The sequence below is a fragment of the Dasypus novemcinctus genome, chromosome 6, assembly GCF_030445035.2.
Source record: "Dasypus novemcinctus isolate mDasNov1 chromosome 6, mDasNov1.1.hap2, whole genome shotgun sequence".
Lineage (NCBI taxonomy): Eukaryota > Metazoa > Chordata > Mammalia > Cingulata > Dasypodidae > Dasypus > Dasypus novemcinctus.
In genome coordinates, this window is record NC_080678.1 from 131,242,101 (window position 1) to 131,264,797 (window position 22,697).

The following is a 22,697-nucleotide window of genomic DNA, read 5'->3' on the forward strand; positions in this document are numbered from 1 at the left end:
GGTGCCCCAAATGCTGGCCCGGCACAGCTGATTTGATCTGAGTAAAGGACTCCCCCAGTCCCCACCCAGAGGCCCATGTTGGCCGGGGTCCTCTCCACCAGGAGGGTGCCTGATGGCTCCTCGGCAGCCGCTTCCCTGGGGGATCGCCCTCAGCCTCCCAGGAGATGTTGCACTGGGGAGGGGACGCGTCACAGCCTCACCGCAGCCCGTGGCTGGCCTCACAGCCCCCCAGGGGGTCCAGGCTCTCCCCAGTCTCCGGCTGAGGCCCCTCCCGGCAGCCTTCTCCCCCACCTGCCTCTGCTTCACCCCAGCTTCTCTGGAGAACACCTGCCCCTGCTCCCCAAGTCACTTCCACAAAATCCCTACTCCGGCCCTGACCTCTAATGGGAAGGAGTTGACGTAAAGTAACTTCTGGGGTGAGGGTCCAGACGAGGGGTCCAGACTTTGTGGCACTGAGCCCAGCTCTCCCCACCGTGCCGTCTGAATTCCCTTCCGCAGAGCCCACGAGCACAGTAAAACCATGGCTTTACGCCACGAAGTTTGGGGTGCTCCAAAACGCAGCAAGTTTTCAACTGAGACCCCACCCTTCCATTTAAAGGTAAGCAAACCAAGGCTCAGAGAGAGTGAGCGACGATGGGTCAGAGTCACCGAGCAGGAACCCACCACCCAGCTCCCAAAGGGCTACCCCCCCCATCCCCAGAGCACTGGCCGGCCCCTTCCTGGCCCTGCCTTTGTGAAGTGGAGCACCTTCGGGGGAGGTGGCCTCCAGAGGGTCAGTCGAGGGGATGGGCCACTTCACTGGGGGACTCTGAGCTGCTTCAGATGATCCAAAATGCTGTTGCTGGGAAAGAATAAGCTTCGCGCCTCTGGATGGCAGAGTCCAGAGCAGGGGGCGTGACGGGGCAGTTCCCCTGTTGGAAAAAGGATGGGCTGCCCCGGGGGCGGTGAGCTCCCTGGAGGCGCCTGCCTGGGCGGACACCACTGGGCGGGATGTGATGGGGACATCGAGCCTCAGTAGGGATGGGATCAGGTGGCCCTTCGAGCCCCCTCCAACCCTGAGATACTGGGAGTTAGACTACAGATCAGGAGGGGATTAGGAACTGTCCTTGCGTGATGTGTGCTCCCCCTCCCCCCAAAGATCTGTTCAAGCCCCAGCTCCCAGTCTCGGGCACGTGATCCGACTGGGAAACAGGGTCTTTGAAGATGTAACTGGTTGAGATGAGCCCAAGCAGGTTAGGGTGGGTGCTGATCTGATAAGATGGTGACCCTGAAGCAGAGGGATCTGCACACAGGAGACGGTCACGCGACAGAGGCCGAGTCCCTGTCCCACAAGCCAGGGCATGTCCCGCCACCCTGTAGGCTTCAGCTGGGGCAGGCTCTGCTCACGCCCTGTTGCCGGCCTCCGGAGCCTCTGGGGCTGTGAGCGACTAGACTTCCATTGTTTCAAGCCACCAGCCTTGGGGTACTTGTCACGGCAGCCGTAAGAAGCGAAGACGCTTGCTTACAGGGCCGTCCCCAAGATGACCGTGGCTCAGTTCACGCAGAAATGCCCATGCGTGTGCTCAGATCTGCTAACTCCCCGAAAGCATTTTGTTATCACATTTTACACCCACAAACTGCTCCCACCCTGGTCACTGCTAAAATTACAAAAGACACTCAGGTTTTAATCTGCAAATCTTTATTATTCTGAATAAGAGCTCAGCCTCTTCAGGAGCCAGCTGCGGTCGGCGATGGTGGGAGTTGCTGCTCAGAGTGCGGCCGCCCTCCCGGCACTTGATGCTCATGGAAAGGAAGGAGAGAGCCCGATCTGGTCCAGGGTTGTGGGGCCTGAGCTTCTCAGAACACAGAGGCCCAGGGTCAGGAAACTAATGTGTGGTTTACTCCCAGATTAGGAGGGTGAGAGAATTGCCTAGGGGTTTTAGAAAGGGCCGGTACGTGGATGTTATGACTGCTAATTGGCACAGGACCGTGTGTTCCTTTCTCGGCCTTCCCTGGCGAGCTGCCCAGGGGCGAGCGTGTCTGAATCAAATGGGCTCCCCACGGCCGTCTCCTGGTTCTCTCCTGGGAAGCCTATCCACTGAGATGCTGGTTTTAGAAAAACACATATTGCCTCAGTAGATGTGGGGGCAGGGCCGGGGTACCTGTCTCAGGTGTGCCCAGGTGACCCTTGTGACCAGGTGAGCCTGGGCAGCTGCTAAGGTGGAAAGAAACAGCCCATGAGCCCCTGCAGGCCCCTTCAAGCCCAGGAACCCATTGGGTCAGGGATGCCCAAGTCTGGCCTCGGCCGCGCCCCTGGAAATGACTGGGGTCGGGCAGGTGGAGGGAGGAGCCCCAAGATGAGCCCTCCCTCTGCGTCCAAAAGAACTGGCTGGGAAACACTGGAAACTGGAGCTAGAGACCGAAAGGCTGGCTGTGACCCCCACTCCCCCCACCTCCCATCCCCGGCAAAGTGGGCCAAGGCGGCCCTGCGCCCCCGCCTCCTGGCCGTTGCTCCCGTCGCGCGGCCTTCAGAGCTCGCTGCCCACGAGGTTGAGCAGGGCGTTCCTGTAGTCGCCGCTGGTGTCTTCCTGCGGGCGGGGGGCAGGGTTAGAAGGGGTGCTGGTGATGTGGGGCCGCCCCCCCAAGCAGCTGCACTACCACCACCGCGATGACGATGGTGTCGTGCTCCTGGGGGGCCTGGCCCGCCCCCGCGGCGCTGACCGCTGGCTGAGCTGGTCCTGGTTGCAGTTCAGGCTGCTGGTTTCTGTCTCTTTTTGGAATGAATCCGAGACAGTCCTGCTCTCACGCCAGGAGGCCCCGTGGCCGTCTCCCTGCTCTGCCGGCTGCCCCAGGGCCCTTGCCCGGCTTCCACCTGGGGCCCAGGTGCACCCGAAACTGTCAAGTCCGTCCCCTCTGAGGCTGACAGCTGGGTGCCCTGGGCCACCCCTGGAGGCGGCGGGGAGGGAGCCCGGGCTCTGGGCACGGATGGACACAGACCATGGCCGTGACAGCCGCTGACCGAGGCTCGGCTCTTTGCCTCTCTGGGACTGGCTTCCTTGTTTACTAAATGAGGATGATGGGGACGTGCCCTGGCTGAGACGGGCGAGGGCGAAGAGCAGGAGTGTGAGCTCGCCCGCCTGGCAGCTGGCTCATGCGGCGCGAGCAGCGTCGGTCTCCTAATACCTTTGAGCCGACACGTCCAGATTCTGTGCCCTCGAAGCCCCCTCAGCTGGTGGGGGGGCTGTGACAGGACCCACGCACTGGCCAGGCCCCCCCCACTTCCCTTTCTCTTACTGCTTTTAAGACAAGTTTTGTAATACATAATTTCCTTAGAAAATCATTCATTTTGCCTACCTTTCCAAATTTACGAGTATAAAATCACACATGGAGATTTTATACATATTCTATTCATTTCTGGGCAGGAGTTGTTTTTTGTTTTGTTTTGCTTTGAGGTACGGGGGCTGGGGATTGAATCTGGGACCTCGTGTGGGAAGCCAGCGCTCAACCAGTGAGCCACATCGGCTGCCCTGGGTTGCTTTTTTGTTTATTTTGCTTGGTATTTTTATTTTTTCAGGAGGAACCAGGAACTGAACCTAGGATCTCCCATGTGGGAGGCAGGCACTCAATGTCTCGAGCCACATCCTCTCCCCGGCAGGAGGTTTTAATGCTGACATCACCACTGCACATCACTTTTTGCTTTGAAACTGCTCAGGCTCTTGGCATCATGGGGTCTACAAGCTAGACAGGGTCAAAAGGGGTCATTTTTACCCAAGAATTGGTTCTTCTGAAATACGACTGTGTTGTATCTGACTGGAATGGTGGGAAGGAACAGAAATCCCTCATGTTATATGTCCAGGTTGAAAGAGTTCACAGCATCAGCTGAGACTGCAAGTTGTAATGCCATCCCAGCCAGGCCACAGGGCAGCCAGGCTGCTCTGTCTAGACAGAGAGCAGCTGGGATGCCTAAAACAAAACATAATAACCCTGCCTCCCCCGCCCCAACCTGCAGACACGCTAGAGCAGCACCGTCTTTTGGATATGCTGTGAGCTGTGTGCTGCTTGGAAAACGTAGTTAGCAGTAGACACTGGGAGGAGACGTAGGAACCTCTCCTAGGAACAAATGAAGACGCGGGATGTGTTTCCCAGCATCTGGCTTCTGTTGGTGAACTTGTCAAGGCCTCCATTCTCGTGAAAGGCCAGTTGAACTGCTTCTGTTAAAGTTACAGCAGTGCGATAGCTGCGCCGTTTGGTAGGCTCCAGAACTTTCACCGAGTGGAATCTGGGTAGGACATCTGCTGGAGCCCATTTAATTTATCCTCCCTGAAATGCTGCTGCCAGAATACTTAAATCTGGGTGTGAGTGGTGGGCCCGATTCCTGCCTAATTCCTGCCTCTCACCGTGGATCCTTCTGCAAGGATTGGGTGTCACTGTCAAAGGGGCCGCCGTCACCCCAGTGCACGGCCAGCTTTCCGTGCGTGCCAGGCAGTGGTCTCCCTGGTCTGGTCTCTCTGTGCTCCCCCGCCCCAGCCCCCTGCCTTCCAGCCACCCTGACTCGCTAGCCTTTCCCTGACACCCCGCATAGTAATGGGCGCAAGAGCGGGATGCAGACTGGGACGGGAGAGACACACGTCACTCCTGGTATTGGTTGGAGTGTCCGGTGGCCCTGGAAGTGCCTCTGGCCCAGGCAGCCCAGGCCCCGGGGCCCCGGGCTTACCGCGATCTTACTGCTGAGCGACTGGCCGTACATCTTCTTGAACTGACCCTTGATCAGATTTAAGTCAATCTCGCTCCTCGAAACGATGTTTCTTATCAGGGTGCCATCCCTGGTCCCTGCTCCCTGGAGACAAGACAGCCGCGATCAACTTCTCCTTGCCCTTCTCGCCCACCTTTGGTGGCGATGGACGGGTCTGTGCTGTCAGGTCCTGGGGGGCTCTGCGAGGGGCCGGGTGTGGGGAGAGGGCTGCAGCATCAGAGGGTGCAGCACACGGAGGAGGCTCATGGCTTGGGGTTTCCACCCCTCGGCCTCTCCTCACTCACTGCTCACATCCGTTCCTCTTCAGAAGCCAAATGTCCTCACACGCAGTGTGTGGTTTGCCACCGCAGACTCAAGGACTGAGGCACACAGTGCTCACCGCTCAGGACTCATACTGCTTCCTAGTGGCGCCAAAGCCCACCGCCCGGGCAGCCCTTCCCACTCCCTCTCCTTCCTGACCAGGGTCCAGCTCCCCATGGCCCCACCCAGTGTCAGGTACGGGAATCCCAGGCCCCCGCTCAGGTCCTGGCCAGACGTGCCAGGAGCTGGGGCTTCTGCCAGCATCTTCCTTCACATAGTGTCAACCACCTCGAGTCTGAGAAGGTGGGGACGGCTTTGATCTTGGGGAATTATTTTGACCTTCTGTTTTCCAGTTGGGCTCCAGGTACCACACTCTCCACCCAGTACAAGTGGCTTGGACCTCTGTTTTTGTGCAAAGAGCATCTTTTGGACAAGAGTCACCCTGCAGTGACCCCTGGCACCTGTAGAAGAGCTACTGCGTGTGGCAATCTCCTTCTGAACTTGGCAATGCCAAGCCACTGCCTGCTGCAATAGCTGCCCATCATGCCCAGCAGCACAGCCTGCTTTCCCAAGGAGGCACATGGTGCACTGGAAAGGGCAGAGGGGCTCAGATTGGGGCACTGCCACCTGTGTGACCTTGAACTTGAGTCCCCATTTCACCATCTCTAGGATGGCAGTTGCAACCTGGGTCTCATAGGAGTGTGGCAAAGGCCAGTATGACACACACTTGTGAATGCACCTGCTCAGCATCAGCCTTCTGGAGCTGCGGCTTCCCTCCCCCAGACACAGTCGCCCTTCAGAGCTAGAACTTTTCAGATGCCCAAGAGTTTGGGGTAAGAGGCCCCATGGGTTGCAGAGGGTGGTGGCTGTGAGCCCTGGCTTTGTGGGTGGTGATTGTAAGGTGGGCAGGAGAAAGAAGCAAGAGGAGGGCAGGGAGCAGTTACCTTCATGGCATAGTAGAGGCGCTCCGCGAAGTAGCTGTGCAGATTCTGGGTGCATTTCACTGGTAAAAGGAAGGCTGTTAGTGGCTGGGGGTGGTGGGCGCAGCGCGTGCAGGGCTATTCGTTTCTGTCTTGCCTTGGTCCCTTTGTCTTGCAAGGCTTGGCCTATTGTGCCCTGCTTAGTTTCAAAAGTGGTCAGGTGTCTCAGGTGGGGTGGGACGAAGGAGGAGGCTGGGGCCTTGGGCAAAGGCCGAGGGACCAGCATGGGTGGGCTTAACTGTGTAGGGCCTGCGGGGCTTGTCAGAGCCCTCCTGCTCAGACCCCGCCAGGGCCAGCTCCACCCAGTGCAGCCTGGAGTCTCGCCCCCTCCCCAGAGGTGGCTCCACCAAGAGCGCAGCCACTCAGCTCCACCCAGGGATGGCGGCCACCGGGCTCCAAGTGCCCTCTCGCCTCAGAGATGGTGGCAGGGCCTGTGCATGCTGAATGCCACTGGGTAAGGGGGCTCGGCCCCGAGGGTGCTGCTCCGGGTGCCTTGCCCCCGGCCTGGGAGGGTAGGAGGGAGGAGGGCCTGTGGGCAAATTCGGCCTCCGTGCGGCCAAGTCGCCAGGCCTCCCCGACTTGCACACCCTCCTCTGTGCAATGAGCGCTGCTTGGAGCAGAGTCGCTCTGGCAAGCCCAGCGGAGAGGGCCCTGCTGGGGGACACCCTGCAGGGTTGTTCAAACCGGGTCCTGGGCTGGCTGGAATCTGGGTGTGGAGCAGGGACGTGTTTAGCTGCCCCAAGTGTCAGCTGGATTTTATCACAGCATCAAAGCCACCCGGGGTTTCAGATGTCCCAGGAGAGCCCAGAGGGACGGGGACAGCGGGCTGGGCTCCCTGGGAGGCTCTGCACAGCTCGGAACAGCCTGTGGTAGAGGCGGGAATTGCACTGGCACTGTCTTGTGGGTGAGGGGAGGAGGGGTCCCTCCTGAGCCTCGGTTTACCTCTGCAATGATTCTCCTGACTGCAATCTTACCCCGGACCCTAAATCTGTCCCCCGAAGTGGACCTGACCTTGTCCTTAGGGATGGGCTGGCAGTGTTCCCCAGCCTCGATCCTCAGTCCCCCTGTGTGGCTTCCAACCACACACGGTCATTTCTCCCGTCTGCAGCTAAGGCCGGCGCGGGCCCCGGGCCAGGGTCTGGAAAGCCACCGTTCTCTGGGGCTTCACGACCACGGCCGAGAGCACAGGCTGGGGCTGAGGGGCTGAGCCCGGGGGCCCTGACAGACGCAGTGGTGTACGCTCGCACACACATGCATGTTCACACGTGCCCACACGCACGCCGATACAGACGGGGATGACCCCCGCGGGACACAGCCCACTGGGGGCCCTCGGGGTGCAGGAGCAGAGGGAAGCCCCGGCAGGGGCTGGAGGGCACAGGCTGAGCGTGCAGGCCACGTGGGGACCACCCGAGGTGCACACGGGGGTCAGGAGTGACCATTCAGCCCCCGCCCCCCGCGGCCGTGCACCCGCCCCTCGCTCACCCACGGTCAGCATGACCTCCTCCAGCGAGCCGTGGGTCTCGCTCTTGATGCTGTCCTCGATGCTCTTGTTGGCGATTTTCTCGTATTCCTCGAACACTGCGCAGCGAGGGCCTGGCTCAGGGCGCATGCGGCCCCTTGGGGCGCTCCCCTACCCGTCCCCGTTCAGATCCCGCGGGGAGTGCGCCGCCCCCCACCTCGCACCTCCCGGGCTGGATGAGTCCCCAAAGAGCGGCCCCGCCCCTCCCCCTCGCCCGGGACCCCCTCCCTGCAGACCCCGTACCCCGCATCAGGTGGGTGGCGCTCCGCGTGGTCAGGATGGTAATGAACTTCATCTCGTCGGTCCCGTGGATCTTCTCCCCGGCCGCGAACAGATCCTGCAGGGCGGGAGGGGGTGGGCGTGGGACGGGGCGGCACCCGAGGGGGCCGAAGGCCCAGGGCTTGGGGCGGGGCAGCCTCCCGAGCGCCCCTCCTGCCCCAGCTCTACCCGTGGGAACCTGGGCTTGGTCCCGGGCCAGGAGGTCCCCAGCTTGTCCCCAGGCCTCCGCTCACCCTCCTGCAGCCCCCAGCGTGTCCCCACGCTGCCACCAGGCACACTGCGGAGCTGCGCACCTGCTGTCCCGAGGCTCCGCTTCCCCAGCTCCCGGGACCCCCTCCAGGATGGGCTTCGCTGCCTCCCCCACCCCGTCACTCTCCCTCCTTCTGAGAGTCTCCCCAACACTCTCGTGACTCAAACAGCAGAGGGCCAGGGCCTGCGGGGAGCCGGGTGGCAGGGGCGAGGGAGGCGGCGGGCGGGGAAGCCGGGAGGCGCAGCCCCACCTGGGCGTCCTGGAGGGCCAGTGCTGGGTCCACAAAGCCGCTGACATCGTCCCGGCTGCCCTGGAGACGAGGGGGCACTGTAAGGTGGTGGCCTCCGGCCAGGCGGGGAGGTGGGGTGGGGACAGAGGGACAGGTGGGCTCGCAGGGTGGGGGGCTCTGGGCCGCTCTGCCCTGGGACCCCAGCAAGGCAGGCGTTCTCTCCCGGCCTGTTATTCATCCATGAAATGGGAGTTGGAGGAGCTGCCCCTGAAGGAGCCCGGGGAGCAGAGATCCACGGGGCCTGAAGAGCCTGGCAGGGCCTGGCATGAGGCCCTCCTCCCCATTCTGGGGGCTCTCCTCCCCCCCGGGACACCCTCCTCCCCCCCGGGACACCCTCCTCCCCCCTGGGACACCCTCCTCCCCCTCCAGTCTCCTTGCTGCGGGGCCCTTGGTCAGGACCCGCCACCGTGAGGAGGCGCACACAGTGAGCCCAGGCCTCGCCCTGCCGGCCCCTGGGGCAGAGCTGCGGGTCCCCAGCCCAGGACCTACCTGCAGGAGGCACACCAGGATCCGCTCCAGGTAGCCGCTCGTGTCTGCTTGGATGTCCTCCTCCAGTTTGGACCCGAAGTCTGCAGGGGTCCAGACCGTGAGGCAGGTGGACCAGGGCCTCCCCCCGACTACCCCACCCCTGCCTGGAGGGAAACCTTCCAGGGAACAAGCCCTTGCTGGGACGTGGGTGCCGTGCTGTGTGTCTCAGGTCCTTCAGAGCGAGGAACCGACGCAGACCCTCACCCAAGCTCAAAGACTGCTGGGCAGGGACGGCCGACCCATCTCATTGCAAGGCTCATCTCATTGCAAGTGTGACCTTGCACCCTGCGGACCCCTCCTGAGAGCCGGCCTGGGGACCTTCACCCCACCACGAGAAGGCCCTGGCGGACGTCCCCTGGGGCAGCCTGTGCCCAGCCAGGAAGGGGCCAGCCCGTGGGCCTCAGCTCTGCACGACCTTTCACGTGTAATTGGATGCATGCCTCTCCCCCAGCAGCCAGTGAGCCTGGGGACTCAGGGATTCTGAGCAGGCACATCCTTCCCACTGTTAGGCTCGGGATTTGGCATACAGTCGATCCCAGGACCATGCATGGAAGAGTCCAGAAAAAATCTCTTCCAACATAGCCCAGCACCTGCCAGTCCTCTCGGCCCCTGCCAGGCTGCTGCTGTGCTGGCCTTTGCCAAGTGAGCCTTTGAGTCAAGCCCTCGTGCCCCTTTGCAGGCCACCTACCTTCCTCATATGCCTTCATTATCTCCCGAAGCTGGTTCTTGGTCCGAGAGGCCAGAATTTCGATGATGACGCCCTCTTTGGTCCCTAAGCCCTGTGGATGGCACACTGCATGCTGGAGGCCCCTGCCCATGTCCCCTGCCCTGCCACCCATCCCTCTTCAGGACAGGCCCTCGTTGGAGGAGGCTGCAGGTGATTGGGGTTTCTTCCTGTTGGATGCTGGAGAGCAGTGGTGGGATGGGGGTCTCAGACGTGTCCCTCTCGGGGCCTGAGCAGCCTCCTCCGTAGACGAGGAGGCGGTAAAGCACAGAGGGGCGGCGGGGGGCCCAGGGAAACCGAGGGCCTCCCGCAGCGCTGCCGAGCTGGGTCTCCACCTCCACCTGGGCTGCTGGCATCCCGAGAACTACCGGCTTGGGCTCCCCCAGGGACACGCCCCGGCGGAGGCCAGTCCTCCCGGGGTTTGGTGGCAGTTCCGGGCAGCAGGCTGCAAGCTCCCTGGGCTCAGCTGGCTCAGCCCCTGCCCAGAGGCCAGTCCACACGCTGCTGCTGGGGGCGCAAGGACCCCTCCATCGAGTCCTCGTGAGCATTGCTTCCCCACCCCCGTCCCCTCCGTCCTCTGCCCCTTCCCTCCCCTCTGTGCACCTGCCCCTGCTCCCCCCATCCTTCCCCTCCTGCCTTGCGCCCTCCGGCCCGCTCACCTTCATGGCATCGTACATTTCCTTGGCCTCATATCTGTAGGGTGGGTACATGAGGGCCACCATGAGCCTTTCGAAGTTGCCGCTCAGCTCTGACTTCAAGGTCTCGGTGAGGTCCTAGGGCAGGAGGCAGGAGGGACGGTGAAATGCACGCCGGGCCACTCAGTGCCGCTGCCGCATGGCCGGCGACCCTCGAGGGTGGTGGCTGGACTCCCACGCAGGCTCTGCCACGGGCTGGCTGGCTTCCTGGGCCCCTTCCTCTCTAAGCAGCAGTGTCCTTAGCTCTTCCCTGGGGACGGTGGCCTCCCTACGGACTGGGACTTGTGCCCCCAGAGACGCAGCACCTGCCTGGGGTGGCACAGCCCTCACTAATTGCTCCTGTCCCCTCCGGGTGCCGGCTCTGGGGCAGGCCCACACCTGGCTGGCTCACCATTCAGTGCCCTCGCTTAGCCCGCACGCGCTCAACAACGAGTGTCTCCTACGGGCTCGTGTTTCTACAAGGAGCCCCGAGGCCATCCCCAGCTGATCTGACAGCACTGCAGCTTGGGCAGACCTGGATTTAAATCCCAATCTTGTTGCTTCCAAGCTCTGGGTCCTTGAGAGATTTAAGTCCTCTGACATCAGAGAACAGTGCATGCTTGGGGGGATTAAGAGAGAAATTGTTAAAAAAAACCCGGCATTTTGATTTTGCCAACAGAACGATTGGGCGTCATCACTGACCTCCCTGCGCTGACTCTCCAAAGGGGTGCTTTGAACTGAAGGAGACCCCCAGCAGCTGGGGCTGGGGAGCACGGAGACAGTGAGGTCGGAAGGAGGCGAGGCCAGGCTTCAGACGGCTGGGACACCCGACCAGGGGGCGCGGGGCCGTAAGGAAGGTGGCCAGAGAAAGTGGGGCCAGTTCCATTGGAATTCCAGGGAAATAAATAACTGGGTGGCATAAATATGTGCCATGCAATGTTTGGGGCATACTAATACTAAACAGTTTTTTGGTTGTTATTTATTTGAAAGTCAAATTTAACGGGGCACCCTGCATTTTTCTTTGCCAAATCTGGCTACCCTAGCATGAAGCTTCTGAGTAGTGGAGGGCCAAGGGAGAGCTGTGTTTTTTCTTGGGAAGGGCCTTTTCCAGGCAGAGCTGCCTCCTAGGCCTTCTCTGGAGGCGAGGCCCCCTCCGTCCCTCCATCCCCCCAAAGCACTCCCCACCTTGCCGAACTGAGCCTTGAAGGACTTGGCGATCTCCTGGCGCTGCACGTTGCTTCTCTTGGTGAGGATGTCGGTGATGGCCTGCTCGTTGGTCCCTGCAGGGGACCTGCAGTGAATCTGCGCTGAGCAGGGCTGACCGAGGGGTGGGGGCAGAGCAGGGCTGGAGGCCCAGCAGTGGGGAGACACTCCATGGCCGCCTCGGGGGGCGGAAGCCGAGAAGCACGGGGTCTGCACACGCCCCAGCCCTGGGCCTCTAGCCTGGACAGGGGGAGCTCCTGGCTGGGGCTCCCTGTTGGCAGCGGAGGGTGTGGTGGGAGATGGCCCCTCACCCCTGCCTGGGCCAAGAAGCTCCCGTCGCCAAGCCTTGTTCTCATTTGTGAAATGGAGACAGAGAGTCAAGGCTCCGCAGGAGGCAGAGGGTGTGAACGTGCCTTGTAGGCGGAGGGACAGGGTGGCTCTCACTCACCACCCAGTGCGCCAGGCTAGGGTCGGGGTGCCGCCTGGGACAGCCCCCTGCAGAGCTCAGAAATGCCCAGGGGTGCCCCGTGGATGCTGGGGAGGAGAAGGAGGCCACAGAGCCAGCAGCCAGAAGGGCAAGGGTGACCCCGGCCTGGGGGGTGCCGGGGCAGTACCAAGCCCGGACAGGCCCACCTGCCATTCACAGCCACCCTCTGGGGTCGCAGGCTTGGGGCCTTCTCATGGGTGAGCCAGAGAGGGGCCGAGCCGCTCACACAAGGACGCACAGCCCCGGGCACCCCCACCTCCAGGGAGGCACCACCGCCCTCCCCCTCTGCTCTTGGGGGGGTGGGGGGTACGGGCCACTGCCAGGGATGCGGGGCCTGGGTGACACCCTGGGGGCTGGGATGGGTCTCAGGATGCAGTGGGGAGACCCTTCCCTTCCTGGCGGCCCTTCCCAGGGCTGTGAGCCGAGGGTCCTTGGCAGGGGGGCAGGCCCCCCGGGAGGGGCAGCGCTGCCAGGCCGGGCCGCTGACGCCTGCTCACCGATGCCTTTCATGGCTTTGTAGAGGGTCTCCGCGTCCGGGTCTAGGTTGAAGTGGGAGCTGCCCTTCACGGCGATGCCCTCCTGCTCGACCTGCAAGAGCGCCCGGCAGTCAGCGCAGGCAGCGGGGAGGACAGCCCCCACCGCAGAGATCAGCCTGGCCCCGGTGGCCCCTGCTGGCTTGGGTGGTCTCTGCCCACTGTCGTGGGAGAGTTGTGGCCCCAGGAGTCCCTCCCGGCCTGGGGCCCATCCTAGAGGCGGGCAGGACTGGCCGTCTCAATGGTGCAGTCAAGACTTGGAAGGGGGCTGGGGCTGGGGCGTGCTTATCCAGGGGGGGCAGCAAGAGGAGCGGCCCGGGCCTGGGGGGGCTCCAGCCTTTGCATTGGGGGGGGGATCCCAGGAGGAGCCCTGGGGCTGGGCAGGCCCCGCGGGGGCCTTGGGGAGGGGGTGGGTAGAGGGAGGAGCACTCCTCAGAGCCCAGCGATGGTTTTAGGGTACGACAGCACAACCGTCCTCAGAGGGGTCCCCTCCCCCAACCTGGTTCAGGGGTTCTTCTGAGATGACGTTCCTGAGGCTGGTGGGGGGGGGTTTCCCAGGGGTGGGGATGCCTCCAGGTGGGAGTGAAGGGGCTACAGAGACCCTGTGGGGTTGCGGCCTGAGGGTGGCTTTCTGGGGGAGGCAGAGCTGTGGGGTCCAGGGAATCTGCCTGGGGGACAATCCTTTGGTGGCAGTGGTTTTGGAGGGAGCCTCTCCGAGTCTGACGATGGGCCGAGGAGCGAGCTGGCTCTGTCCTGAGTCTGCCCTGCGCTTTGCTGTGGAATGAACCGGAACCTGCCCCACCAGTCCCCACCCCCATGCCGGGATCAGGTGGGCCACTCCTACCTGTGCTGCCTGAGGGCAGGCGGTGGGTGAAGCCACACCCAGCTCTGTCCAGCATTCATCCACTAAGGACAGGAAGGGAGAGACCCGCCCAGAGCTGTGAAGACTGGGAGTGGGTTCAAAAGCCTTCCTGGAGCTGGCTTTGGGCTCCTTTTGCCCCCTTTTGAGAAGTGGGTATCTGCAGGACTACAGAGGGCCAGGGGCCCAGCTGAGCAACCTGACAGCTCAGGGCCTTGTGAATCTACAGGCTCATGGGGGACGGCAGAGGGTTCAGTCTAGGAAAAACCTCAGGGCTCTGCAAGTTGAGACATTAACCAGATAATCGGAATAGCTGGTGGAATTCCAAGCCTCCAGGCCAGAGCCTGCTCAAGGGCTGTGGGAATTCCCTGCAGAATTGCTCAGATGCGAATGGATGACATTTCTAAGTATGTGTTTGGGGGGAGGGCTGGTATTAGGGTGGAGTGAAGTAGGCTTTGAATTCTGGGGACACTCAGAGAACCTTCAGTGGAAGAGAGTGTAAATATGGGACTTTGAGTCCCACTTACCCATTCACCTGCCATTCCATCAACTTTCTCATCTACCCATGCATCAGCTCACCCACCCACACATCTATCCATCTACACCCCCCCACCCAACCATTCACCCATTCATCTACTCACCCTCTAACCACCTTCTCTCCCATGTATCTGTCCATCCATTCATCCATCCATCAAGCTACTCACCCACCCAACCAACTAGTCACTCATCTATCCACCCTCCATCCACCAACTCTCCCACCAATCCATCCATCCATCCATCCATCCATCCATCCATCATCTATCCAAGCCCTAGGCTGGATCCTGAAATTACAGAGCAGAATCCCACCCATGGTATTTCTGGAAGGAGCCTCCTTTCGAGTAAGAGATAAGAAGCCTTTTGGACCTTTGCTTGAATGTGTTGGTGAAGATCCTCTTATCTCATTTGTTAGGACCATGTTTCAGAAATTGTTAGAAATTGTTCCTTGTGGAAAGCCCATCGTGCAGAGAGCCGCTGCCCAGGTGTGCCCACCTGTGTGTGTGCAGGCACATCATATCCCTTGTTGTGGACCCGTAAGTTGCTGTTACCACCGTTAGCGAGTTGAATGCCTCCTGGATGCCAGGCCCTGTGCTATGTGCTCTGGGTGCAACGATTTTTCTCCTTGCTTTCTCCCGACAGTTGCACGAGGTAAGTATTAAAGGGGCGTTTTACAGGTAAGGAAGCCGGGCTCAGAGAGCATGGGAAAGCTGCCCAGCCTGGGGGCGGTGGTGCTGGCACTCACACCCGAGCCTGACTCAGAGCCGAGCTCTGTCTACGGCCCCACCCTGCAGGTGAAGCTGCCAATGAATGACTCAAACTTTCCCAGACGAGTTTTCCAGGACCTCTTCGCCAGGGGAAGCCTCGCCCAGGAGGATGGGTGGTCCGGGGTACCTGGGGCACCTCGGCTCTGGGCCCACCACGGGGGTGTCCTCCCTGCCCACTCTCAGGAAGCTTTGGGGTGTTCGAGTTACCTGCAGGGCTGAGGTAGGGCCCAGGTGCCAGCATGTGGTCCTGTCCCCTACGGAGAAGCCCTGGCCTGGTGGCAGGTGCCCTTCTTCCCACTCCAGGGTTTTAGAGAAAGGGGCAGTGTTCTGGCAGGCCAGCTGGGCTGCCCCTCCTCAGACTGACAGGGTGACTCATCCCTGTTCTGCTCCTCGACAAGGACCCTTGACCCTCCCTGCCCCGTGGCTGCCCCAGAGAACCTGAGAGACAGAAGTGAGTCCCCACCCGCCGGGTCACACCCCACCGCCCACGGCCCTCCTGCAGCTTTCATGCCCTCCAGTCCTGCTCCTGGCCCAGCTTCGTGCCCAGAGGTCATGGTCCCGCTCTACAGTCCCCGGCAGCTCAGTGGGTCAGCTGAGCGGGAGGATGACCTGTGGTCTGCTGCCCCAGCCAGCTCACCCATGGCTGGAGGGTGGCCGAGGCCCTCAGAGCTGCGCGGGTGGGCCCTGGTGCCAGGCTGCCTGGATTCCAATCTACTTAGGAGCGTGGCACCCTTGGGCACATTGCTCAGCCCCCTCGTGCCTCTGTTTGCCCAACTGTGGGGACAGATAATGTGGTGTCTGCACGGAAGCTTAAGGGGGATAGCGAATGGGAAGTGCTTAGCAGAACGGCTGCACGGCGGGGGCTGGCCAAGTTGGCTGCCACTGTCCCCTGCCCGGTGGGCCAGGCCCCTGCAAGGCACTCTGCTGCCGGCTGAGCTGGACCCCAGGGTGGGCCCCACCCCGCCCCACGGGCAGCAAGGCCCCGGATCAGGCCGCCACGCTTAGCACCTGCCGCTGAAACCTGGGGCTCGCATCCTCAAGGGGCTGTCCCACCAGCTGGCGTGAGACTGGCGGCCACCCACGGCCCTGACTGTCCTTGGGGCCAGCGGCTGGCCCCCTCCCCCTGGCTTCCTTTCCGCCCACCTGTCTGGGGCCGGGGTGTCAGTCCCTGCTGCTCCCTGGGCTGTGGCACTTGGGACCGAGCCCTTTCCGGGGGCTGGGCAAGCCTGGCTCTCCACTGAGGCTCCTGGCGCTGGCTGGGGCAGTGCCCGCGCAGGTCACTCAGCTCCCTCCTGCGTGGGGTGGAAACAGCAGGCCCGATGGCGCCTGAAGGGTGCAGGGCTTGGCTGCTCCGGGACACATCACCCGCCTAACCCCTCTGTGCTTCCAGCTCCTCAGCCCAGAGACGGCTTACCCGGACGGAAAGTTCCAGAGAATGTTGTAGTTCAGCTGGGACAAGGAAGACTCGGGGACGTGCTGTGCTGCCCTCCCCGCCTCAGCTCCCACGCAAGGCATGGATCCCAGCCATGCGAAGCTCTGGAGACGGCGGGTGGCCTGGTGGCCAGCTCCACGCCCTTTCTTCTTCCTCCAGGCTTGATGAATAACTCCCCTTGATCCCTGGATCCCCTTGATCCCTCCCCTGCCCCGAGGCCAGCTTACGGGGCCAGGTCACTCTCCAGCTCAGAGCCCTTCAGTGGCTCCCCATTGCTCTTAACACAAGGCGCAGGCTCCTTAGCCTGCCTGCAGGGCCCTTCAGGAGCCTCTGCCTGCTCCTCCCCTACATCATCCCTCCCCGCCCCGTCCTCCCGCTCCTGGCTCTCGAGCCTTGTTGAGCTACTTCCTTCCAAAGCCAGGCTCCCCACCCTGCTTTGCACGTACTGTTCCCTCTGCAAGGAATGGCTTCTCCCCAAAAGCACATTTGCACACAAGCTCAGCCAGGACCCCACCCTCTCGGAGCAGCCCCTGCAGGGGCCTCCCCACTCCCTTTGGTGCTGACCTGCCTGTCTCCCCTGTTCCCAGCCCCGAGTGCCCCAGGGCGGGGACACTTTCCTCTTGTCCATCCCACCCGCCGCGGGCTGCCCAGCGCTTGGCCGCAGCAGGTGGCTGGCGGTCGTGGATCTGCTGGCCTTTATCCTCATTCTCTCTCTCCCCCACTCTCGGGCTGTGCACTCACCCAGGCTTTCCACCAGGCCATCGCGGTCACTTGCGGCACCCTTCCCGAGGCGGTGGACACGCGGGTCAGCGCTGCACTGGGGGCTCTGCGCGCGGGGCTCCGCTGCACACTGCTCTGGGCGGAGCTGGGCCCCACCCACCCACCGCCCCACTCCCCACCCCTCTGGCTCTGCCAGGCTCCTCCTGAGGCTCCCAGGCCCCACCCGGCCCTGCCCTGGCCTGCTCTGTGGATTACTCCTCTGCGAAAACTTGTGGGCTGGGGCGTTAGGCAGACTGGAAATTCTGACTTCCCAGCTTTGAAAGTCCCACTTAGGAAAACATGGCCGTAGGTTCATTTGCTTCTAGCCCGGCCTCGTCTCCCTATAAAAAAGAATCACCACGTATCCCTTTCATTGATGGTGCGGCTTCCACAAAAAAACAATGCGAAGGGAGCTCTTCAAAGGAGTCAACATTAGCCTCCATTTATTGGGGTGACCTTATGTCTATACTCTTTGTTGCCTCCATGTATCAGTCTGCTTAACCTTCACCCAAAGAGGTAGGTGTGGGTTTCGTGTAAAAACGGGGGGCTCCCTCACTTAGTTTGCCCAGGTCATCCTTCTCCTGACAGCAATGCCATGGTCCCTCCCAGGCCACTCTGACCTGCAAGCTCGTCCTCCCTCTGCGGGCCAAGGAAAGGAGGACTCACCCCGGGAAGAGGGTTTTTCTTCTCCCTGAGGTTTGCCCACCTTCTGGCCCTGCCTAGAATGTTCCCTGGTACTGCTCTCCAGACCCCACCCCTTAGTTCAGCCAGCTTCTTCCCCTCCTTCGGCATAAATCCCCTGCCTTGGTGACCACCTGCTAGTCCTCTGACCCCGGGGTTCCCAGGGGGCTGCCAGCACCTCCAAGGCTCCTGGCGCCCCCAGGGGAAACAGTGGGAGGCTCCTTTCAGGGCAACAGGTAAGAGCTGCCCGGGAGGCAAAGCCTTGGCTTCCTGACCGCAGACCCAGCGCCCTTTCCCCTGCACACCCAGCTCTCCGCTCTTTCCCCTGCACGCACAGCTCCCCACTCTTTCCCCTGCACGAACAGCTCCCCGCTCTTTCCCCTGCACACACAGCTCCCAGCTCCCCGCTCTTTCCCCTGCACACCCAGCTCCCCGCTCTTTCCCCTGCACACACAGCTCCCAGCTCCCCGCTCTTTCCTCTGCACACACAGCTCCCAGCTCCCCGCTCTTTCCTCTGCACACACAGCTCCCAGCTCCCTGCTCTTTCCCCTGCACACCCAGCTCCCTGCTCTTTCCCCTGCACACACAGCTCCCAGCTCCCCGCTCTTTCCCCTGCACACACAGCTCCCCGCTCTTTCCCCTGCACACACATCTCCCAGCTCCCCGCTCTTTCCCCTGCACACCCAGCTCCCCGCTCTTTCCCCTGCACACACAGCTCCCAGCTCCCTGCTCTTTCCCCTGCATGTATAGCTCCCAGCTCCCCGCTCTTTCCTCTGCACACACAGCTCCCAGCTCCCCGCTCTTTCCTCTGCACACACAGCTCCCAGCTCCCTGCTCTTTCCCCTGCACACACAGCTCCCAGCTCCCCGCTCTTTCCCCTGCACACACAGCTCCCAGCTCCCCGCTCTTTCCCCTGCACACACAGCTCTCTAAGGCCTCTTTCTTCTGGCAGTGTGGGCTGGGGTGGGCGGGAACAGAGTGGGGACAGCGGGACAAACCCCTGCCTCCTTGCCTGGTGGGGGGCCCCTGGAAGCCCCCTCCTCCAGGGCCCTGTGGCCCAGTGCAGAGCCCTTAGTAGAATGGGGGCATCATCTATGACTGGTTAGGGGAGCGTACTTGACTCTCTCCAGTTGGTCTAAGTCATAAGTGGGGAACAACCAGGGAAGCCCAGAGGCGTCAGTCACGTCCTGGCCGTTTGGGGGGATAGGTAAAGGGCTTGTGGGGGACTCTGTGGGTTGTTTGCCGTGGGTAACGGCCAGCTCCCGGCACCTGCTGCTGCAGGTTGTGGGCGGTTCTTTCCTGGTCTGGTTCCTGCTGAGGGTGGCTCAGAGTTTCCTGGTCACAGCCCATTTTAGAGTCTCCTGTCAGTGGCATAGAATGAAAATTAGCCCCAAGGAGAGACCAAATCTGGATATCGATCATAAACTTCGTGGGACTTGGGTACGCCAGGCCAGGCTGAAAGCTTTCCTGATCAATGAACCATGGAACTTGTTTTAACCAACCAGGTACCGACCTGGAAACCCGTTTTATTCTGACCTGGGGGCTCCTTCTAGAACTCAGAAAAACCTTGACTTGGAAATCCTCTACCAGTGTTTGCTCGGTAGACAAGACAATCCGCCCGCTTGCTTTGCTGTGTTTGTTTCTCTGCGCTCCCAGTGTCTTTGACCATTGGGAATGGGGGTGGGGGTGGGGTGGGCTTGAGCTGACAGGAGTTGTGCCTTCTCATTCTTCCTGCCCTTTAATTTCCCTTCCACGTTTCCATCCTATTTCTCTCTGTGCTGCCCCATGGGTGATATCTTCAGATCTGTTTTTCAAATGATGGTTTTTCCTCTTCAAATTTGTCTAGTCTTTTAATCTCTAATTCAAAGCCCTTTTAGAACTTTGCTTTTGTCTTTTTTTAACTCTGCCTTTTTCATAATTATGTCTGATTGCCTCATCATTTTCTTTCTTCCTTCATCTTTTGTAGACATTTACACCTTATTTTAAAAAAAAAAGGTTTTGTTTATTTGTTTGTTTTAGGAGGTACTGGGGATCGAGCCTGGGATCTCGTATATGGGAAGCAGGTGCTCAGCCATCTGAGCTACATCTGCTCCCAACACCGTATTTTATCTGGCTTTGTAGATGGCTCTCATCTCCACTTCCTGGGTCCTGATCCCTTGTTTCTGGAACCTGCTGACTCTCTTTTGTTAGATGCACAGGGATTTTTTTTCTCTGAGCTCATCTTCAACAGAAATTACTTTTCATGAATCCCATGAACCTTGGAGAAGGAAGGTTTCTGCAGAGGGAGAAGTTCGTGGCTGTTTTGGCTGGAGCCTGGTGGATTCTACCAGGTTCAGATGAGTTTGACGGCTGCTCAGATTTCCCACGCCGCCTCCCAGCAGCCTGGGGCTTCTGATCTCCCCCGTGGGCAGGCAGGGGCCTCTCCTGTGCCAGGCGCTGGGCCTGGGGCGAGGTCTCCTTGTCCCATGTTAGGGGGTGTAGCCCCCACAGCTCCTGCTCAGGAGGGAGCAGATCCCAGCTTTGGGTACCTGAGGCTGGGTCCCCCTGCCCACCCCACCCCATCCCACCCCCAGCCCTCGGGGCAGGAGCCCACTACCCCCGTCTCCAGGGGCTCCAGCTGCCCCCACTGTTCTGGCTTCAAGCTCCCTCTCTTACTTTCTGCCACTTAGAACACTGGTTTTCTTGCTTTTTGCTGGCCCTTTCCTGGGAAGTTTTGTCCGGTACCGAGGCTTCATTTGCGGTCAGTGGGCATCTACGTGGCAGGAAGCCAACCTGCCCGCGGTGGGCTCGTCCCCAGCAACGCCAGCAGCCGTGGTGGCCCGGAGGGTACCCCGTGGGCTCCACCCACCTGCGCTGAAGTTTGAGCCTGAGCGAGGGACAGATAGGAAAGCAGCCAGGGGGGCCGGCGTATTGGAACGGGAGGGTCCAGGGACGCCCTAGACCTCCCCGGACAGGAAAAGGAGACGCCGAAGGAGCGGAGGCTCCCACGAGGCTCAGTGGTCACATGAGGGAGGAACTGAGAAAACTGCCCGGATGCACGGCAGGTGTCGGCGAGGGGCGAGGGGTGGAATTGCGCGTCTAGGTGACGGCGAGCTCAGGAGCAGGTCCAGGTAGCAGGAAGGCCTCTGTGTGGGGAGCTGAGCCCAGGAAGCATTGGGTGGAGGTCACGGGGCCGCGGAGGGTCGTGAGGATGGCCGTGGGCCCCGGGTGAAGGGGAGAGTCGGCCAGGCGCCCAAGGCCAGGACCAAGAGGAGGTCCAGGAGTGGGGGTCCACACGCACAGACGGCAGAGGTGGGCGCTGAGGGGCTTCACGGGGCAAGGGTCTCCTGAGAGGAGGGGTCGGCGGGGGTAAGGGTGCGCCCTGGAGGGCCCCGAGCTCCTCACTGGACTCGAGGGCCAGAGGGTGACCGCGATTCGCATTCAGGAGGACGGGCCGCGGGGCAGCTCTGGGGTGGGCCAGGGTCCAGCAGGGAAGGGGAACCAGGAGGGCGGGCATGGGAGGGGGTGAGGCAGGAACGGCTGCGGGGCTGTGGGCCGCTGGCCAGGCTCAGTCACAGGGCACCGGCGGGAAGGCGGGCTCCGGGCGCCGGCACTGCCCTTTCCTTCCTCTGGAGCCCTGGGATCGCTCCAGGCCTCCGTCTGGTGCACAGGCCCAGCTGGACTGCCCAGCCCAGCGCCTGGTCCATGGCCACGGGTGTGGACGTCGGTCACCCACAGTCTCCACAGCACCACGGGGCTGGCGCTGGCTGAGCAGCGCGGCCTGATCGTCCCCACATGACGGTCACAGGGAGCAAACCCAGGCTTTGGCCGAGAGACGGGAAGGGGAGCAGGTGCCGTGGAAGGTGGAGGCCGCAGGTTCCAGGCGTGGAGCGGGCGCTCCGGAGGGCGTTGTGGGGTGTCGTGGGCTGGGAGGAGCAGCATGGGGGAGCTGGTCAGGAAAGGGGGGACTGCGGGGACAGGGACCCGGAGAGCCGAGACCCCGCGGACTTGGGCGATGATGGGCACCAGCTGGCCCGGGGGCTTCCAGGACTCAGCTCCGCACATCGCCTGCGGCGCTGCGCGGCCCTGGAACTAGGGTGGCTGCAGGGGGCTTGGGAGCTGGGGCCTGGGGCTCCTTCCCACAGCCCGTGGGGTGAGCTCATGCACGTGGAGCCTCACGAGGGAGCCTTGGGGTTCAGCAAAGGAACGCGGAGTCGGACTTGCAGTGCTGCTGGGCAGGACGCCCCGAGACCTAATGGCTGGTCTCTGCTCTCGGTCTCACCGAGCTTGGGACACCCTGCCTCTAGCCCGTCCTCCTCCTCGAGGTGCCTCCGCTCCCCAGAGGCCCCCCCCCCCGGTCCTCTGACCTGGTGCCCCATGGGGAGCCTCCTCACACTCTCCCAGCGCCCCCCTCAGCCTCCTCCCAGACGGGGTCTCCTTTGAAGCGCATCAGCAAAGGCCTTATCCTGGTGCACCTGCTGCCCCGGATGTTCTAGTCCTTTGTTTTTCGCCCTGAGCCTGCCGTGTCCACCTGCCAGCGTGAAGGCTCACGCCCGCCGGTCCCCATGTCCAGCTGCACAGAGCAAGTGCCCAGGAGCAGGAGGGCCCCCTGCCCGGATCCAACTCGATGAAGACCGAGGCTCCTGCCCCGCTCTGAGTCAGGTGCAGATGGCCCGACCAGGCCTTTCCCGGCTGCTGTGCCCTGGGCACCTGTGAGCCCTCTGCTCCAGGCACACGGTGCTGGCAAGGGTGATGAGGACGATGGGAAGACAGGACCAGAGGGCAGAAGGGAGCCGGGAGGCTGGTAATTCTGTCTCATGCCTGCAAGAGGTTTGAGTGCTCCTTTTACCGACTTTATTGTGCTTGCTGGCCGAGGTGCATCAGCCTGGCCTTGGACGCAGTGCCCTTGAGCACCTCCATCGCCCAACCCACAGCTGCCTCCCACAGCTGGCGAGGTCCCCAAATGTCACAGCTGAACGCCCTTTCTGGGACATTAACCTGGGAAGGCAAGCCCCACGGGCCAGCTGGTGCCCATCATCTCCCAAACCCTCTGGTTCTTGGCTTTCCGGGTCCCCTGTCCCTGCTGTCCCCCTTTTCCTGACCAGCTCCCCCACATTGCTCCTCCCAGCCCACGTTCCCCCACGACGCCCTCTGGAGCGCCTGCTCTGTGCCTGGAAACTGCACCCTC

General features: G+C 61.8%; 1 protein-coding gene across 3 annotated transcripts; it reads right to left on the bottom strand.

Moving 5' to 3' along the window:
* Positions 1–1,661: 1,661 nt before the first annotated feature.
* Positions 1,662–16,939, bottom strand: ANXA8L1 (annexin A8 like 1). 3 transcript variants are annotated; one of them, XM_004483204.4, is made up of 12 exons: positions 16,832–16,939; positions 12,463–12,553; positions 11,461–11,555; positions 10,261–10,374; positions 9,566–9,656; positions 8,839–8,918; positions 8,311–8,370; positions 7,775–7,868; positions 7,495–7,590; positions 5,977–6,035; positions 4,694–4,816; positions 1,662–2,567 (listed from the first exon to the last, which is right to left on the bottom strand). In XM_004483204.4, exons 1-12 carry the CDS (start codon positions 16,850–16,852, stop codon positions 2,508–2,510), a joined length of 984 nt encoding a protein of 327 aa, XP_004483261.2. In that variant the 5' UTR covers positions 16,853–16,939; the 3' UTR covers positions 1,662–2,507. The 3 variants fall into 3 exon arrangements, with proteins under 3 accessions (XP_004483261.2, XP_023441756.1, XP_058155421.1); XM_023585988.3 differs by lacking the exon at positions 16,832–16,939 and adding an exon at positions 16,073–16,380; XM_058299438.2 differs by lacking the exon at positions 16,832–16,939 and adding an exon at positions 12,998–13,472.
* Positions 16,940–22,697: the final 5,758 nt, after the last annotated feature.

Bases quoted from the DNA above. Each gene is read 5' to 3' on its own strand.
- ANXA8L1 (XM_004483204.4), bottom strand. From the start codon at position 16,852: ATGGCCTGGTGGAAAGCCTGG. The intron at 7,869-8,310 runs GTGGGGCTGCGC...CCCGCCCTGCAG, and splicing joins TGGCCCTCCAGGACGCCCAG to GATCTGTTCGCGGCCGGGGA. The intron at 2,568-4,693 runs GTAAGCCCGGGG...CCCCGCCCGCAG, and splicing joins CGCTCAGCAGTAAGATCGCG to GAAGACACCAGCGGCGACTA.